General features: G+C 41.4%; 1 protein-coding gene across 4 annotated transcripts in view; it reads right to left on the bottom strand.

The window, feature by feature from the left end:
- The window catches only part of ADCY8 (adenylate cyclase 8), a 226,878-nt gene that overhangs the window by 96,655 nt on the left and 110,755 nt on the right, over nucleotides 1-19,468 (bottom strand). For all 4 annotated transcript variants that reach the window (XM_043484063.1, XM_043484064.1, XM_043484066.1 and 1 more), the window contains exons 6-7: nucleotides 12,694-12,852; nucleotides 7,840-8,110 (exon numbers count right to left, since the gene is read on the bottom strand). In XM_043484063.1, coding sequence (XP_043339998.1) covers nucleotides 7,840-8,110; nucleotides 12,694-12,852 — 430 coding nt within the window. The remainder of the gene's footprint in view (nucleotides 1-7,839; nucleotides 8,111-12,693; nucleotides 12,853-19,468) is intronic.

The raw sequence follows: 19,468 nt of genomic DNA on the forward strand, positions 1-19,468 counted from the left end.
GAATTAAAAGTGTTCTTTGTCTTCTGGCCTTTCATATGCAAAGAGAAGGGGCCTGCCACTTAATTTGCATCCCACCTTTAGAGAGAAACAGAAGGAAAGAAATCAAATCCTAGTGATCAGTTATGTCTTGACAGGAGAATACAATGGTCATGTTGATCATTTTGCCTGAATGACCATTTTGCCTGAAAGATAGCAAAGTGTGACGATGTTTATAATGACGTTTGGTTTTTATTTTTCCCCTCCGTTTAATCAAAATGCAATTATCCAGAACACTTAGAGCAAGGGCAGACTTCATCCCCTAGTTAGATGAAATTTCATCTCAATAATTTTTTTTTTTTTGCTTTAACTCTTGCTTCTGATTTGGTATTAACATTTTAAGACAGTTCATTAGATGACAGTAATGTTAAACTGTTATACTAGGAAAACTGTAAACAAGGGGTATTCCCATTACTTCCCATTATTACAAATAATTAATTGTTCTCTGGGCTTTGGGTGGCAAGATTCTGAAGTGGAGGTAACTCACCAGGATAGCCACAGACTTCCAACATGTGTCTGAGGCTGACAAACTGAAGGGGCAATGTTGGAGCTGAGAAAAGTCATGGGACCATCTAGTCCAGTTCTGCCTTTGCACAGATGAAAACCCTGAGGCCTGGAAGGGAGACGTGGTGGTGGCCCAAGGCCTGCAACAGTATCTGGAGAATCAGAGCCAGGACTCCATTCTCTTGAGCTTCCGTTCCAGCCCTTCTGACTATCACAGGGGCAAATTTGAGGTCCGGCAGAAATTTGCCCCAAGATTAGGAGACTCACAGGGCTAAGCGGCTTACTATGAGGAAACGGGCCCTCAACATCAGGTCTGCATGACTTTGATCAGCAAGGCAATGGGATGAGAGTTTTTTTCTTTCAATGGCTACAGAAAACAGGATCTAAGCAAAGTCCCAGCTGGGACTGATAAAAACATAATAACATAAATATGCTCTTATATCCTGCTTTCAACCATGGCTAGCCTCACTCCCTACACATTTCTGGAGTCAAGGTTCTCTAGGCTAAGTGCAACTAAATCAAATGGTTCATTTTTTGTTTTTATTACTGCATAGACATGAGAGACTTTTCTGCTTAACCCTTTCCATGCCAACAATGATCGCATCAGGACTTTCAGGGAGTCAGATGCTGCTGCTGCTGCTGCTGCTAAGTCGCTTCAGTCGTGACCGACTCTGTGCGACCCCATAGACGGCAGCCCACCAGGCTCCCCCGTCCCTGGGATTCTCCAGGCAAGAACACTGGAGTGGGTTGCCATTGCCTTCTCCAATGCATGAAAGTGAAAAGTGAAAGTGAAGTCACTCAGTTGTGTCCGACTCTTAGCGACCCCATGGACTGCAGCCCACCAGGCTCCTCCGTCCATGTGAGTTTCCAGGCAAGAGTACTGGAGTGGGGTGCTATTACCTTCTCCGAGTGAGATGTTAGGGGCATGCTAACACTTCCTGGAGGAAAAACTGGTCCTTTTCTGGAGTTTTCACAGAAAATTTCTAAATATGCCTGCTGAGAAAGTGAGTCATCTTCAGAGGGTGAAGACACACACATGTGCACACACACACCCCCTTTTAAGCTCGACTGACCAGGAAACAAGGTAGACAGTAGAAGCCTGGTATGCATCTTCAGGACACAGAGAGGAGACACTGCAGCGTGATTTAAAGCATGAAGGTTTTAGAATCAGACATGACCGGGTTCTGGTTTTAGTTCTGTTGTTCACTCACTATGTGGCCTTCAGGGAATGAACTTCTCTCTCATTTCACAATTTTATCACTTGTAAAGCAGGCACATCACACTGACCCAGTAAGACTGATGTGAGAGTGAAACGCAAAGACTTTGAGCAATACTCCCCACATGGTACCTGGCCCCAGGCTCTCTCCTTCTATTAGTGACTCCATGGATGTTTATCTATGTTCCTGGTAAGGAAAGGCATTTAATTTCTGTCTTGCTGTGTGGAACACAGGCATACCTTATTTTAGTGCACTTCATTTTATTGCACTTTGTAGATACTGTGGTTTTTACAAATTGAAGGTTTGTGGAACCCTGCCTCAGGCAAGTCTATGGGTGCCATTTTTTTAAACCGTATTTGCTCTCTTGGTGTCTTTGTGTCACATTTTGGTAATTCTTACAATATTTCAGACTACTGCATTATATCTGCTGTGATCTGTGATCAGTGGTCTGTGCTGTTACTATCATGATTCACTGGAAGCTCAAGTGATGGTTATCTTTTTTAGCAAAAACATGTTTTTTATTAAGGTATGTACATTTTTTAAAGACATAATGTTATCACACGTTTAATAGATTACTGTATACTGTTAATATAACCTGCATGCACTGGGAAACCAAAACATTGGTGTGACCTGTTTTACTGTGATATTTGCTTTATGATGGTGGTGATATTTGCTTATATTGATGGTTTGGAAGCAGATCTAATATAATTTCATTTGTGTTTTCAATCTTCACAGTGCACATATGAACTTCATGCTGCTGCTGCTGCTGCTAAGTCACTTCAGTCATATCCAACTCTGTGCGACCCCATAGATGGCAGCCCACCAGGCTCCTCTGTCCCTGGGATTCTCCAGGCAAGAATACTGGAGTGGGCTGATGACCAAAGTCAGTCTACTGTACAGAAACAACTAATATATACAACAGAAGTACCAAATCTATACTTTCCCCGCCAGTGATTCTTTTAAAAGGTCTAGAGGAGTAATGGAAAAATGCTTAGATTCTGATGTCATGATCAATGTGAAAAGGAGGGATGGGACAATGGTGATGATTTCTCAATAAATGGGGGAGACAACCCAGGCTTTAAAAAAGGGTTGGCTTCTAAAAGAATCGCTCCACCTCTCTTGGCATATCACCTGTCATAAAAACCAAGTTAAGTATATGTATGGCTGATGCACTTTTCTGTACAGCAGAAACCGACACTGACATAGTAGTGTAAAGCCACTAGACTCCAATAAAACACACACACACACACACAACCAAGTTAAGATGATTCATATCCTCACACAATGCACTTTATAGCGACATAAAAGCTTCTACCTTTGATATCCTCTTGTAAATCATAAGTAAAAATGCTCTTTGTCTAATGAATCCATTCTTGCTCCCTACAATCCATTCTCCACAGGCAGCTGGAATGATCTCTTAAACATCTAAATCAAATCATGTCACTGGCCAGCTTAAAATAGTTCTATCACTTCCCTAGAATAAGATTCAAAGTAAACCAGGTTTTCAAGCTCAACCTCTGTCTTCTTTAACTTGATCTTGTGTTCCTTCCTTCCCCTCTCACTATGCTCTAGTCGCTTGGGCCTTTTTGCTCTTCTAACACATCAAATTTTTTCCCACCCCAGGGTCTTTGCACTGGCTGTTCCTTCTATCTATAATGTTCTTTTTCAGGTCATTCAAATGCAGGGCTCTTTCAACACTCATGTAAAATTTTCAGAGGACTCTGATGTAGTAAGTCTGCAGTAATTCTATGTGATTCTTAGTTATATATCCACCTATATTTACTTCTCAGTACTTTTGTGTTTTGACTAATTGTCTGCATTCTCTACTCCCTTAAAATGTAAGCTCATGAAAGATGGGGGCCAAGTCTGTCTTCTCCTTACGGGATCCTCAGCATCTCAAAGACTAAGACTGTTAAGCAATTGAATGAACCAGAGCTCAAGCTTACAAATAGATTTTAGTTATAGCATGCAACCAGCAGGGGAAAATATGATCTTCAGTATAAGGACCCTTTTCTTACATCTTCATTTTCATCTCAAATTTTGTCTCTGTTCTGAGAAATTCAATGACCACGTTGATGACTTACTCAACAGCCTAGCCTTGAGATTTCTTGGACATCCCCCTGGAGGTCAAAATGCTCACACTTTTGGTGTACTTCAGCTATCTACTTCTACTTTTGTAATCTTACATTTTAATAGTCCACGTATGATCATAAGTTTCTTGCCTTCTAGTTTTCTTAATTTCATTCCACTCAGGCTCAGAGTGTAGGAACCCTCACAGGTATCTGAGCCAGGGTTCAGGGAGCCAGGACCCCAAATCAGTGGGGAAGATGTCTGCCCATGTCAAGAGAAAAGGATGAAAAGCACAAGTGTTTAGGGTGTCCGAGAGTGGGCTAAAACAACAATTTTAGCCCAGTGGGGCACAAATACAGAGGCTGGAAAGATGCACAACATCTAAACCAAGAGATTATCTTCAGGTGTAGATTGGGACTGAAGACTCACATAGGGGCCAGAAATAATTCTAAGTGACTTCCCTGGCTCTTGCAAACTACTGACGGACTCCTGAAATGGGTAGTGGAGAGGGGACTGGGGTGGAGTTGGGGGTCTTGGAAATCCAGAGCTCTCTCATATCAACTTGGACAATCTGGCTTCTGATTCACCACTGCATCAAATCTGCCTCTTGCCAATGTTGTTTTCCAATTCACTTCAAATTGGCAATTTTCAGTCGTCCTTTCACTGGGCCTTTTGGCTACACTGGACACTGCTGATCACCTCATCCTTCTCCAAATGCTCTGCTCTTAGGCTTCCATGATACCTCATCGCCTAATCTCCTCTGATCACTTTGCTTCCTCTCTGTCTCTGTCATGGGATCCTGACTCTCCTTTACCTCCATCTGGTGTTCCTGCATTTCTGTCTTATACTTTCTTACTGTTTTATTTTGCATATTCCTTAGCATGATCTCTTTCACTCTCATGGTTTCATCTATCCTCAGATGTTACCAGACTCACATCCCTTCTGTAGTCCTTTTACGCCTAAGCTCCAGAAGTGTGTGTTCAACAGCCTTGGATATCTCTCCTTGGACCTCTCCCAGGCTTTTAGTGTTTCCTTCCATTCCAGTATCACTTATTTCGGTGGGCAGGTCTACCAATCATCCCATCAGATCCAAGCAAAAAACCAGGAAGTTAAACTTGATTGGGTCTTCTCCTTTTCTACCCATATTGATTGTTTAATTCATTCAATCAGCAAACTGTAAACAAGCCTTGTTATTTGCCAGGTATTGTTCTGATTGTGGACTCAACAGTGATAAGGGAACAGACACAATCCCTGTCTTCCTGAAGCATATAAACTATTGGCTAACTTCATCTCTAAAGTGTTTCTTTCCTCTGTCCCTCCTTCTCTATTATTCTAGCAGTAGTTGGCATGAAACAGATGCTCAATTAATCTTTATCGAATGAATGAATACATGAGAATGTAACTACCCAAACATCTGCTATCTATATAGCACCGATTACAGCATGGCATACTGCTGTCATTAGAAATATTTCAAAGCATACTTTATGAATCAATAGAAGCTAAAACATCTGGCCAGTTTAGCTAGAAAACCCCCAACAAAGCATTCGTGTATTTTGTCTGTGCTAAGCTAACACTTGGATGGTCTGGGCTTTCTGTAGCACTGACCAGGTGATTTGGCAGAGCACAGGCTCAGCCAGACCAGTCTTGATCTCTTCCAGGCACAGTCTACAGCCCTGCACCACACATACGGCTCACTGACTTCCAGAGCTAAGCACAAGAGCAAACTCTGAGCGCCTGTGACCATTTTAATTGACTTAACCGTTTCCAAAACGTTATTAGTAGCACTTGGTTATTACATATCATTGGCTCTTAAGTCTTAGGACATCAAAACAAACTAAGATTACTCATCCTGAAGATGGTAAATACAGGCAAAACTCAGGCATCTTAAGAAATATATGGTATGGTTAAACACCAGAAATAATAATCTTTGATTAACAATGATATCTTTATGATATCAGTTAAGATCATTAGGAAATTAGCAGAGGAATATATCTAGTATTCCTACATAATTCTACCAGATCAGTCAATCATGAATTAAAACCAAGTATCTCTACCTCTCTTCTGGGTTCTCAATTCTTAGTAGCAAGGATAGGCACACTGAGACTAGAACAATTATTAACAGAAATTATCCCCATTTCCACAATCAGCTTAAATGGATGGAGTTTTTCAAAAGGAAAGACCAAAAATAAAAGGAAAAGCAAAAAAGCAAGAGAGACAACTTTATGCACAGTTACTGAGGTGCTCAGGGTGAGGTGTGCATCTTTTTAAAAATAACCAGCATTCAGGCTCAAGTTAACAATAGACAGAGGAAACAGATGGTACTTTCAGCGGGGCATGCACCAACTCCAGGAAGTATTTAAGACTGTAATTTTCTATAATAGCAAATTGTACCATGAGCACCAATTCAGGGATGGAAAGAGGTAGGTATTGAAATCAGTGATGACTTGTGTGGGCATAATAATTTGGGAGGAAAGTAAATACTCACAAAAGAACAGTGAGGACCTAAGGGTTGACTCTTGCAATGCATGCAGACACGGTTCAACCTGCATCTTTGCCCAGTGGAATGGGTTCCATGCATTGATCTACAACTCCTTCACACAGAGCTAGAAGGAAACAGAGGTTACCCTGGCCTCAGAGCACCCTGTCGATCTTTCAAATGCAGAAGAAAGAGGCAAGACTTTCAGTATTTTAACCTTTTCTATTTCACATGCCTTTAAGCAGACAGATTTTTCTTAATGACAAGTCAGCGAGAAATGTTCAGTTCTGTGGATTAAAACAATTAACTTCTATATGTCTTCACAAAGCTCCAGATACTATCAATTTGGTCTATTTACTTCATAGTAGTTTCAGCTTTTCCTTGGCTCAGGAGCATGTCAGAAGCTGTTTACAAGAGTTATATATGGACTTTTTTGGGTAAGTTTCTTTAAAAAAGTGCAATGAATTCACGTAATTTACACAAGGTCAACTATGTGTGCCTGGCCTAAATAACGAAAGGGAAAACTCACGCCAGAACAGGTGATTTTGCCCGTGCTCTGACCGAGCACTCTGGGCAGTGGAACATTCCTGAAGCCACTTCAGTTCTCCTTTGATTGACTTCAGTTCTCTGGTGCCTCTCAGAGTAAGAGCATCTCACTAAGTTTAGTGTGATTCTAGTATTTGAAAATATACTTAAAAACAAATTTGATTCTTTGATCATTTACACTTTATGTACTGACTGTGTTGCCCTATGTCTAACGCATGCACTGCTCAATCACTTCAGTCATGTCTGACTCTTTGTGACCCTATGGACTATAGTCCGCCAGGTTCCTCTGTCCCTGGGATTCTCCAGACAAAAATACTGGAGCAGATTGCCATGCCCTCCTCCAGGGGATCTTCCTGAACCAGGGATCAAACCTGTGTCTCCTGCATTGCAGGTGGATTCTTTACCATCTGGGCCACCAGGGATGCTCATCCTATCTCATAGAAGATGCAAATCCATGCTACATAAGAATAGCATCATATTGACGGCTTTGAAATCACTAGCTACTCTTGAATGACCTCATCTTAACCTCACTTGCAGCTATTATATTTCCCAACCAACAGTGACCCCCTGATTCTACATTTCAGAGGGTACCTCAGTTCTCTGAGCCAGCCAACTAACTAAAAAAAAAAGACATTCTCAAGGATTTGACCTTCCTCTTCTGTTGCTAGTTTCATAGCATGAGGTTTATCTTCTCCAACATGAGGAATTAATTTTGGTAAACTGATAATTCAGCTTCACATGACATTTATTTTTAACTAGGTCAAAAAAAAAAAAAAAAAAAGAAGAGGGTGTTGAGAACCCTCTGGGATTCCTGGCATTTCTTGAAATTGACTGCATAAGTGAATTCCATCATGAGGGTACATGTTTGATCATTTACGATTAAGATGCTCAACAGAGAAAAGGTTAAAGATGAATCGTTTCCCCTGAGGCATCTGGGTTGGAGGTGCACATGCATTCACAGCAAACCAGAAGAAGGAAGCCAGGACTTACGTTCTGTTTCCCCACTATGTTATCGAAGGGCAGTTCGGGGCTCCAAGATCCCTCTGTGAACGTCGCCCCGCTGTTTCTCCTGTCTGAGGAGCTCACAGACTCCTTGACGATGTCTTCGGGCAAAGACAGCAGACTCTCCTCAGGCTGCTTAATTAAATAGGTCTCTATATTATGCTTCCTCAAGAATTCGTTCCTCTCTTTACCGTGACCCTCTTCCACATTATAGTCACCGTTGAGGCAGTCCAGCGTGGCTTTGGAAATGTGAATCCGCCTGTGTGGACAAAGCATAGGTTGTCATACACCTGACGTGGCTTGCAAAGGCCATCTCTGTTTTTGGTTCTTGTGCAAACCCGACATCAGGGCTGTACGTGGGTGCCGGGAGGACATGTCCTCAAGGACTGTATCTGTTCCTCTGAAAAAAAGCAAAAAGAATAAAAGAAAACAGAAATATAAGCATAAATCAATGAGCAGAGTATCTATCACCAACTTCACCCCAAGGGACCCTGTAGCCTCTGATAAACTGCAGCCTCATTGAGCCACATTTAAGCAACCTCCTTTTTTCCCTCATGACCATCAGCCTGATCCCAGCAACTTTTAAACACACGTGATTTTTTTCTCAGCTGTGTTGATTATTTTGGAAAAACAAGTTCCATAAATGTTGTTGAACCCAACGGCAGTTATTGTCAGATTACTACACAAATGTATACTTTTCCCATCATTTCAATTTTCACACATTTGTGCCTTATTTCTTCAATTTATCTATAAGCTTCTTAAGAACAAAGGCAGGTCTTACAAGTCCACGGGGCTACATGGAAGGAGCCTTTAGGAAAACCACTGAAAGATGCAATTTCCCCTATAACGTGTATGTGAAAAGCAGAAGAGAATAAAGCTGTGGATATGTGCGGGCTAGGCTCACTCACGGGGTGACAGACTTGTATCAGCCATCGCAGTCCAAGATTCTAGTTTCTTTTCTTAGCCAAACAACAGATGACATCAAGTGCTATAAAGACCAGATGTGAATCTTGGGAATGTCACATGGTAAATCCTTCTGGACAAACGTTTTTCTATTCTCGTCACTAACTGAATCTGACTGCTTATTGTGCTGCATTGTGGTCTGGGCAGACTTGCTTGTTGCTTACAAGCAGGGACACTTTGGCCAGGTTGCTTGCATTGAAACCCTAGCTCTACCACTTGCTAGCTGAAAGATCTTGGGCAAGTTATTCAACCTTTCCAGGTGTCTATTTTCTCACCCATAAAAATGGGAAAAATAATAGTGTTCATTTCTTAGGGTCATCATGAGTATTGTAAGAGTTGATTCATGTAAAGCAGTCAAAACAGTTTGTGGCACACTACATGTGCTACAAAAGAAAACACTTGAAGTACTCTTTGGAATGGCACTATTTTATTTGTTGTTTATTCCATGCCTCCTCAAGGCTTATGGGATACAGTATACATTCTGAACAAGATCTATAAGGTTTCTACTATGTGGATCCTGCTTCTTCAAGGTTCATTTGCTGACACTCTCTCCAGCTTATCAAGTAATTGGCATGTCCTCAAATTCAAGGTGCTATTTCACACCTGCTAAACTCAGAGCAAGCCATTCTCCTTGCCTAGAATGCTCCCCCCGTGTTCCTGATCCAGCACAAATTCATTTCTCTCGGTTGACTTCAGTGCTCTTGAATATATGAATGAATGAATAATGTAGATACTTAAGACTGCTTGGCTTCTGGATTCTAGAAACAATATATCCAAGCAAACAATTTTTTAAAAGTGATTTTTCCAAATGCATTTTACTTAGTACTATCTCTGCTTCTCCCTGTCACCCTCCTTTCTAACAGAGAAAATAATTCACTGCAAAGACATGTAAAGAAACTGCCAACAATGCGTTTCTGATCATTTAAGGTACATTCTGCACATTTCCCAAATAAGTATTCTTGTACACAGGCATTGATGTCAAAGGTGAGGTAACACAGAAGCAGGCGTCACTTCAGTGTGCTCCCCTTTATTTTGCCTCAGAGCTACTTCGTTTCTTTTCAAATACAAATTGCAGGTCTGTGGCCACCTTGCACTGAGCAAGTCTATCAGAGCCATTTGTCCAACAGCCTTTATGTCTGTGTCACGTTTTGGTAATTTTCGAAACATTTCAAACTTGTCCACTATTGTATTTGTTATGGTGACCTGTGATCTTTGATGTTATTCTTGCAAAAAGATTACAATTTGCTGAAGACTCAGGTGGTGCTTAGCATCTTTTTAGCAATAAAGTATCTTTTAATTGAGATATGTGCATTCTTTTAGACATACTGCTAATGCATCCTTCATAAACTGTGGTATAGTGTTAACATAACATTTGTGCTGGGAAACTAAAAACTGTGTGTGATTTGTTTTATTGGGATATTTGCTTTATTGTAGTGGTCTAGACTCCAGTTTGCAGTATCTCCAAGGTACACCCATATTAAAAATAAAAGCATGTGAAAGCTGTTTTGAGCTCTCCAGAGAAAAGTACTAATTACAAAATATTCTTATGATAAATTTTGTTAATATATAGGAACTCAGCTCAGTAGTGCTGACCTAGGAGAATAAAAAAGTTGTTTCACCTTCCATGAAATAAAAAGGTGTCCCAGTCTTTCTCAGATCAGTCTCAGAGCTGGGTGCTTGAAAGCTTTTTCTCGCAGGCAAAATGAAACTCTTGGAAGTGTTTTATAAAGTCCGATAGCTGATTTTCTTTAAAAATAATCAAGTTACACACCAACCCCATTTGGTATTGTCTCTGGATTCTGTATTTTATCATTCTGTGGTCAGTGCTAAGGGGGGCTAATATTTGCATATCCTAAATCGATAGTATGTTTCCCATGGTGAAAGACACCCTTCTCATCATTTACTATGATCCTTCTGCTGAAATTCTAATCCATATTTAAATGCTTTGATAGAAATGGAATTTCAGGGGTTCATTTTCATCCTTGCTACTATTTGGAGCTTTGGAGTAAGATACTTGCAGCTGAGGTCTGGTGACTACATTTCCCTGTAAGGAAATGAGTCAGTTCTCAGACAATATTCACATATATTGGATAGGTAAATCTGACAGTTTCTGATAATTTTTAAATGCCATGACATAATAATAATAGTCATGATGGTAAATAAGCTCTAACAGGTGAGCAACACTTATTTTGCTGCTGCTGCTGCTAAGTCGCTTCAGTCGTGTCCGACTCTGTGCGACCCCATAGACGACAGCCCACCAGGCTCCTCTGTCCATGGGATTTTCCAGGCAAGAACACTGGAGTGGGTTGCCATTGCCTTCTTCAATGCATGAAGGTGAAAAGTGAAAGTGAAGTCGCTCAGTCGTGTCCGACTCTTAGCAACCCCATGTACTGCAGACTACCAGGCTCCTCTGTCCATGGGATTTTCCAGGCAAGAGTACTGGAGTGGGTTGCCATTGCCTTCTCCAACTTACTTTGCATAAATGTTATTTTGTACCCAAATGTAGTCTATATGCTTTTTTCCAGGAATCATCTAATTTCCATTCCTTCCAACAACTGTAGGTGATAAAGCGTTTTCCCCCCTCATTTTGCTGACAGTGAAACTGGCTGAGAGGCAATGAGTAAGTAACTGGATCAAAGTCCTATGAATGGGAGATGACAGTGCTGGATGGGGATTATAGCTTTCACCTTCGGAGTCCTTCCAAGACCCGCAGCTACATCACATAGTCATTACTACAACCGTAACCACCATTACTTCCTGAGCAAAGAACTTTATGTACATTGCTTCACTTAACTAAAAGTTGAGAACCGTGGTCCTCAAACCATGGTACCAAGGCCAGCAGCATCAGCATCACCTGGGAGTTTGTTAGGGAGGCACATTCTTTGTTCCCATCCCAGACGTGTGGATAGAAAATCTGAGGATGGGGCCCAGCTATTTCTGGTTTAACAAAATACATATGGATTTTGCATGACTCCAGGGAACAGACCATCAACCATTATGCCATGGTGTTGTATGCCTCCTTCCCTTCTTCCTATGTTCTCTGCATCATACTCAGCACTGCACACACAGTGAGGGGGCAGAGAGTCATAATAAGGACAATCTTGAGCAAATGGGACTGACAAATTAACAATTGGAGACAGTGATGGGTAGGGAGACCCTTCATAGCTGTGTTTATGTGACAAATTTCATTTCTTTGAGCCTCAGTGTCCCCATTAAAACAAGGAAGCAACTATTCACTATATGGAGAGATCAAATGACATGATGTATTCATGGTATTTAGCAGACTGTCTAGTGCATAAAAGATACCTGACACGGGTTTAGAATTGGGGGCTATCTCTCTCACTGAAAGGAAAAGTAAGCTGAGTTATATCCTACAAAAGAGGGGGGGAGATAACAGACATTAAAATAGCAGAAAAAGCCAAACAACGTCAAATCATGGAAAGTTCAGAGACATGTCTGAGTTTTCAAAGGAAGGTTAAGGTCATATAGAAGGTCCATAAGTCTTAACCCTGGCTGCCCATGAGAATTGCTTTAAGAACTTAGATGAGATTTTGCACAGATTCTGCCTGACATGGACTGGTACAAGGTCGAGACCACAGGATTTTTAAAATGCTCCTGTGCTGTTTCCAAAGCGAAGTCAAATCTGAAAGCCGGTGCTTTACAGGACTGAGTCCAGAACACCTGAGTGTCCTCACTGCCTATAACAAATGTCACTATGACTTTTGGAGCCAATATTTGCATGATGCTTTAAAGTTCTGTGTCCTCCAAAATAATTGTTTCTTGGACATACACTTTTGAATTCTGCACGTGGGAAACCCACTGTCACAAAGAGAGCCAATGATAAGTGTTAAGCGAGGAGACGGCCTTGCTTTGGCTTACCCGGGGATTCCTCCAGATTCAAGTTTGTTGGCAATGTCCACATCCCAAGACCAGACGTCAAACTGCCACTTCCGAAGACCCAACACACCACACAGTACCGAGCCTGAGTGGATTCCAATCCGCATGTCAACATCGTGCTTCGTCCTTGATCGCACATACCTGATGACATAGTGAATGAAGAGACAGATGTCAGAGGCCAGAGTGGGCATCTTGGCCCTGGTGGCAGTTTCAGTCCTGCTTACTCTATAAGTTTAACTCTTGCTCATTCACATGCCACCTCTTCCATGAAGACTTCTTGGATTTCCTGATAACTGGAAAGATACCCTTCCTCCTCCAAACTCCCCTAATTTTTAATCTGAACTTCTAAGGGTCTTTATCACCTTTCTTCCCAAACCTGGTCATCCTATATAACTTCTTTCTCAGGGAAGACAACCCACTACTGCACAAACCAGCGATAGATTCTGCACTTCATTGAACACTTCATTTCCAACCTAAATATTTTAATTTTTATTCCATTTCCTTCTCTCCATTCCTTAAACCAGCATTCTAGTTCAGGTCACCATTAGGCTTCAGTCTGTAGTCCCCTTTCAGCTCATGTTCCACATATCTATCTACAAGACAAAAGTGACTGTCACTCCATCACTCCTTGTCCAAAACTCTTTCCTGACCTCCCAACCCCTTTGAGCAGTGGTTTCCAGAGTAGCTTGCTTACATCCCAGGGCTGAGCTGGGTCAGCTGTTGGGATATATAAAGACAATCACACAACTTCTGTCCATAGCTTTTGTTTTTATCTTTACCAAAATTCAATATATGGATTGACCTTAGGGACCTTACAGGGTCTGTGTCAGACTGTCCTCTGCTTGTGAGTATGGGGGAGGCGTCTTGAAAATAGATTTCTCCATTATGGGCTGCCTCTGGGTATAGCCATCCCTTCCTCATTTTCAGAGTATTTCCAACTACTTCAGTTTAAGAGTTAAAAGATGTCCTTTAAGTAGAAAGAAATTCAAACAGAATATAATACTTATGATAGAAGAGCTAGAAAAATCTTCACTGCCATATAGAAATCCAATGGTTGTTTTACTTCAAAATGCTGAAAGAAGTTGTCAAATTTAAATTTGGACTTCCTTGATGGGTATGGTGGATAAGAATCCACCTGCCAATGCAGGGGACAGGGGTTCAATCTCCGGTCTGGGAAGATTCCACGTGCAGTGGAGTAACGAGGCCCGTGGGCCACAACTATTGAGGCCGAGTTCTAGAGCCCACAACGCACCATAACTGAAGCCCGCATGCCTAGAGCCAGCGCTCCACAACGAGGGATGCCACGGTGCTTCTCTCCATCACAGTGAGAAGCCTGCCCGCTGCAAATAAAGAGTAGTCCCCACTCGCGGCAACTAGAGAAAGCCCGTGCCCAGCAACGAAGACCTACTGCAGCCAAAAATAAGGAAACAAATAAATGAAGAAGATCTACCTCTACGGCAGCTTATATGATCAACACTGATCATATAGATAAGCAACAACAATATATTGTATAGCACATGGAATTATAGCCATTCTCCTATAACAGCTAATGGAGTATAATCTGTAAAAATACTGAATCACTATGCTGTATACCTGAAACTACTATGATATTGTAAACCAACTATACCTCAATAAAAAATAAATTAATGTAAAAAATAAAGATGATTTATCCCTTTTTATTTGACATGAAAGTGAATATTTGGGGAAAAAACCCAAACTTTCTTAATTTGTTTATCCAAACTGAAGAGGATGATTTAAGAAGGAAGGAGAAAGTAACTGCTTTTCCTGAGAAATTTACGCTCTGAAGAGAGAATTTTGAAAATGGAAGTTCGGAAATGTCTCCTTCTCTTTGGGAACTTGACTGTTAAACATAAGTTATATCAACTATCAAAATTCTCAGAAAGGGAGTTCCTTGACAGTCCAGTGGTTAGCAGGCTTTCACTGCCGGGGCCCAAGTATGATCCCTGGTCAGGGAACTAAGATCTTGCAAGCTGGGTAGCAGGGCCAAAACAACTCTCAAAGATGCATATTTACTAATGTCAGGGAGAAAAAAGTTTTCCTTTCCCCTTCTAGTTTCTTCAGACTGTTCTAAAAATTAAATTGACGTGAGACAGAATAACAGTAAAAAATCAAATTTAATTACATACACCCAGGACCTCCCAAGAAAAATGACATCCCAAGATAAGTTAGGGAGTAAAGGCTTCTATGAGAGAAGGGATGAAAGGAAAAGTTAAAGTTTTACATAATCTCCTTCTTCTGCCTCTGTAACTCCACTTGCCCCTTGCAAAGTCTAGATCACGTAGGTCACGTAGTCTCAGAAAGTGGGGACTTGCAATACTAGGAACTGGAGTTTATCTAACTCACCCTTGTCCTGCTCTTTGCAATCACCCAGCCCTGCAAACCTGCTTAATCACGCCTGTCCAGGCCAGGCATCCCCCTCCCCATTTTGACCACTGTTCCGGCACGCGAAACCTCTTCGTTTAAACCAGCCTATTAACAGCTGGTGTTGCCCACTACAGTCTGTCTATAAAAACTCCGTAATCCCTTTGTTCGGGGCTCAGAGCTTGGAGTGTTAACTCCTCTGGGCCCGCCAGCGTAATAAACCTGAGTTCTCCCAGTCTCCGAGTATGGTGCTTGGTTTCTGCAACAGGGGAAGGGGAGAGGAGTTTGGGACTTCAAAGAGGGAAGAAAGCAATTTACAGGAAGATGGGAAAGAAGTGTTTGGTAAATATTTACCAGGCTTTGCAAAGACAATGGGACACACAGAGAATCTGATCAAACAGGACTTGCTAAGCTTCCCCAGTTTAACGTGTTTAGCTCCTATTCCTTCTGGTATCTCTGAGGCCAGGTCTCTTCCTGGAATGGGGCCAATTTAAATTTTTTTAGGCAGTCAAAAGGAGGAGGTAAAAGCTCTTCCTGAGCCTTTTGTTTCTTAAAAACCACCTGCCAGGGCTTCCCTGGTGGTACAGTGGATAAGAATCCCCTAGCCAACACGGGGGACATGGGTTCTATCCCTGGTTCGGGAAGATTCCACATGTCGCAGAGCAGCTAAGCCCGTGTACTACAGCTTCTGAGCTTGCCCTCTAGAGTCTGTGCTTTGCAACGAGAGAAGTCACGGCAATGAGAAGCCTGTGCACCACAATGAAGTGTAGACCCTGCTCACTGCAACTAGAAAAAAGCTGTGCTTAGCAACGAAGACCTAGCACAGTAAAAAAAAAAAACCCAAAACAAAAACAACAAAAATAACAGCCTAAAATAATCTTCATGCCAGACAGACACATTTTGGGGTGGCAAATTTTGCTCCCCTACAGTAATCTACTTTAAAATTTTCCAAGTACAGAATTATGGTAGACTTTGAACCCATTTGTTAAAAAATATAAAAAACCTATTGCCTTATAATGAGTTTGTATGAATAACTCACAAACATCAGAGGAAAAAAAGTAAGATTGGGGACTTCCTTGGTGGTCTAGTGGCTAAAACTCCATGTTTCCAATGCAGGGGACCTGGGTTTGGTCCCTGGTCAGGAAACTATATCCAATATGCCACAACTAAGACCTGCATGCTGCAACTAAGACCCAGAGCAGCCAAATAAGTAAATATTTTTTAAAAAGGAAAATGTATGGCATGCCTTGTATAAGGCTTTGTCACAAATGACTTAGAAAACACAGCCAAGGGTGCAAACACACCTCCAGGACCTGCCTGTCTTTATAAGATGTATATTTCTCTCTGACGGTCCTCAGAGCCAAACACAGAAATAAACTGAATTTGAAACCCGACCTTTGCATTTCTGTATCGTAAACTATTAGGATGAAAAAAATATCGGTTATGTTCAAACCCACTGCTCTCACCAAAACATAGTGAGAGCTGAAAGATCTTTGCACTATCATTGAATTTTAAATATTTGAAAGTATTGTTTATTTCACCAGTATCATTTATAATCCATCTCTCCTGTGCGTTTTATAGTATGTGCTTTTAAATGTATGAATATATTGATAGAATGGACAATAATATAATTTCTAAATTATTATGATCACTTTTGATAGAGATGGGGGATCAAAATATTCTGAAATCACTGGCCTGTGAGATAAAATGGAAAATTCCTAGCCTGGCACATAAAATCCTTCATGAGCTTTCCTGCATCTCAATTATCAGCCTCATTTCTCAAGCATACATTGGACGCCAGGCGTCCAAACTGCAAGTCACTGCCTGAATCCTGGGCCCTCCTCCCCCAGTCTGGAATGTCCATCCCCTCCCTTTAGGTGACATCTGGATTATGTGCTTTTCCCAGTGTTCGTACTGCATCCCATGTAACAATAATTGGGATGCTGTATTATAATCATCTCTTCCCTCTACTGAATTCTAAACATTGATGGTATAGACTTTGCATGGTTCAGTGCCATCCACCCCTCTTAACATGGTACTGTGTTTGGAATGTGGCCCACACTTAATGGACGTTTACTGGATGGAAAAATGGATGGGTGAATGGATGGGTATCCACAAACTATTCATATTCTCATATTTCTTTCTCTTTTTTAAAATTTCCTGACAAGGGATCAAACCCATGCCCCCTGCAGTGGAAGCAAAGAGTCTTAACCATTGGACCGTCAGGGCAGGCCCCATGTTTCACATTTCTACATATAAACTCCTTGAAGGCAGTATTCCTGTCTGAATAATTCCTGTATCTCTCACAGCCTGGAGCATCATGCCTCACATATAGTTTTTTTTTTTTTTTTTTAAAGAATAAATGAATGATTCCAGATACAAGCTGCATTCTCTGTTCTTAACAAGTTTGGCTAAGAGAGTAAAGAATTCACTTGCAATGTGGGAAACTTGGGTTCAGTCCTTGGGTTGAGAAGATCCCCTGGAGAACAGAACAGCTACCCACTCTAGTATTCTGGCCTGGAGAATTCCATGAACAGAGGAGTCTGGCAGGCTACAGTCTATGGGGCTACAAAGAGTCGGACACGATTGAGTGACTTTCATTTCACTTCACTTCAACAAGTTATAAGATAATACACTTATTTAAACAAGAAAGTAAAGTGGAACTGGGTTGAGAATATAGAAATAAATTAGATGTTAAGAAGGCAGCCACAGACATTAGAAAGAATGCTTGTAGCTAAAGGATGAGACAAGTTTTATTCCTGGTGAGGACTCTATAGTTTCTGGGCCATTGTTTTAACTTTAACTTTTAAGTTAAAAACTGCGTGTGTATACATATATACACACAGCCTTCATCCACTGATAATTAAAACATTTGAGACCATTTGAAAAACTCAATAAAGCAAGAGGACAAGTAGCATCTAGCACTTAGGAAGAGCTTTTCAGTTTCTGATGCTTTCTCAATGAGTTTCTGTGAGATGCATCGGTGGGGGAGGTGGTCAGTGTGGTCTACCATGTCTTATACCACAAATTGCAAACACATATTAGGATTGTGTTTTCCTGCATATTTCATGTTATTTTCAGCCAACAAAATGTGAGCAGAGGGACTTTTCTGGTGGTCCAGCGGTTAAGACTCAGAGTTGCAGCACAGGGAGCATGGGTTTGACCCCTGGTCAAAGAATCAAGATCACACATGCCTTGCCGTGAGGCCAAGAAAATACATATTTTTAGGGCAGAAGCTTTAAAAGACTGATCAACCACATTTTCTCTCTGTTCCCACCATCAATCAAGGACACTTGGTGATGAAGCCTTCTTAACTAGGGTTCTTGAATAGTGGTTCCCTGCCGTTTCCTCAACCAGTTCACAATGGACAGAAAATGTGAATGAAAAGTGAATCTTTGTTGAGTTAAGCCATTGAGATTTGGGGGGATGTCTCTCATGTCAACCTACTTGGGACTATCCTGAAGGGTACAGTCAACACCTCCAATCTACATCTTTCTCATGATATGAGCATCACAATAGTGGAGGGAGTAATACAGACTCTGTTGTCAGACTACTTGAGTTTACGTCTGGCTCTGCCCCTTACTAGCTGCACTATCTTAGGCAAATTACTTAACATCTACCTAAAATGGGAATGATAATAGCATTGTCAAAATTAATTGACTAAACATACATACAGAGCTGAGAAGAGTGTCTGGAACATACTACAGACTACTTGGACGCTTATCACATTTGAAGGAACTGTTGTTGTTAAGTCACTGAGTCGTGTCTGATTCTTTGCGACCCCATAAACTGTAGCCCACCAGGCTCCTCTGTCCATGGGGTGTCTCAGGCAAGAATACTGGAGTGGGTTGCCATTTCCTTCTCCAGGGGATCTTCCCGAGCCAGGGATCAAACCTGTGTCCCCTGCATTGACAGGTGGATTCTTTTCCACTGAGCCACCTGGGAAGCCCATGCGGAACTACAGGCAAGTAGGATTTTCTTGTGGCCACACAGCTGAAAAGCAGGATTCTAAGACTAAACCGGGGCTGTTGTTTTTTAAACCTCATGCACTTCACAACGTAGATACTGTACGTGTTATGTGAGTCTGGGCAGATAACTTCATCCAACCCAGAGTTTCAACAGTCGTAAAATAAAACTCTAGCTGATTGTTTCACTTACAGAGCCTCTGTGAGCCCCAGAGGAGATAATGGATGTTAAAGCACTTTGCCAACTAATTGTGAGGGTCTATTAAACAGCACTCTGTGCTAATGCCATTGGGCAATTAACATTATCCAGGGAATGCACTGGAACATCTTAATGAAAAGACATTTAGATTTTTTATTTTTTTTCTACAAAACAAAAATCATGAGAAGACAAACATGGTTGCTACACTGCA

Source organism: Cervus canadensis, chromosome 12 (genome assembly GCF_019320065.1).
Source record: "Cervus canadensis isolate Bull #8, Minnesota chromosome 12, ASM1932006v1, whole genome shotgun sequence".
In the NCBI taxonomy this organism is placed as follows: domain Eukaryota; kingdom Metazoa; phylum Chordata; class Mammalia; order Artiodactyla; family Cervidae; genus Cervus; species Cervus canadensis.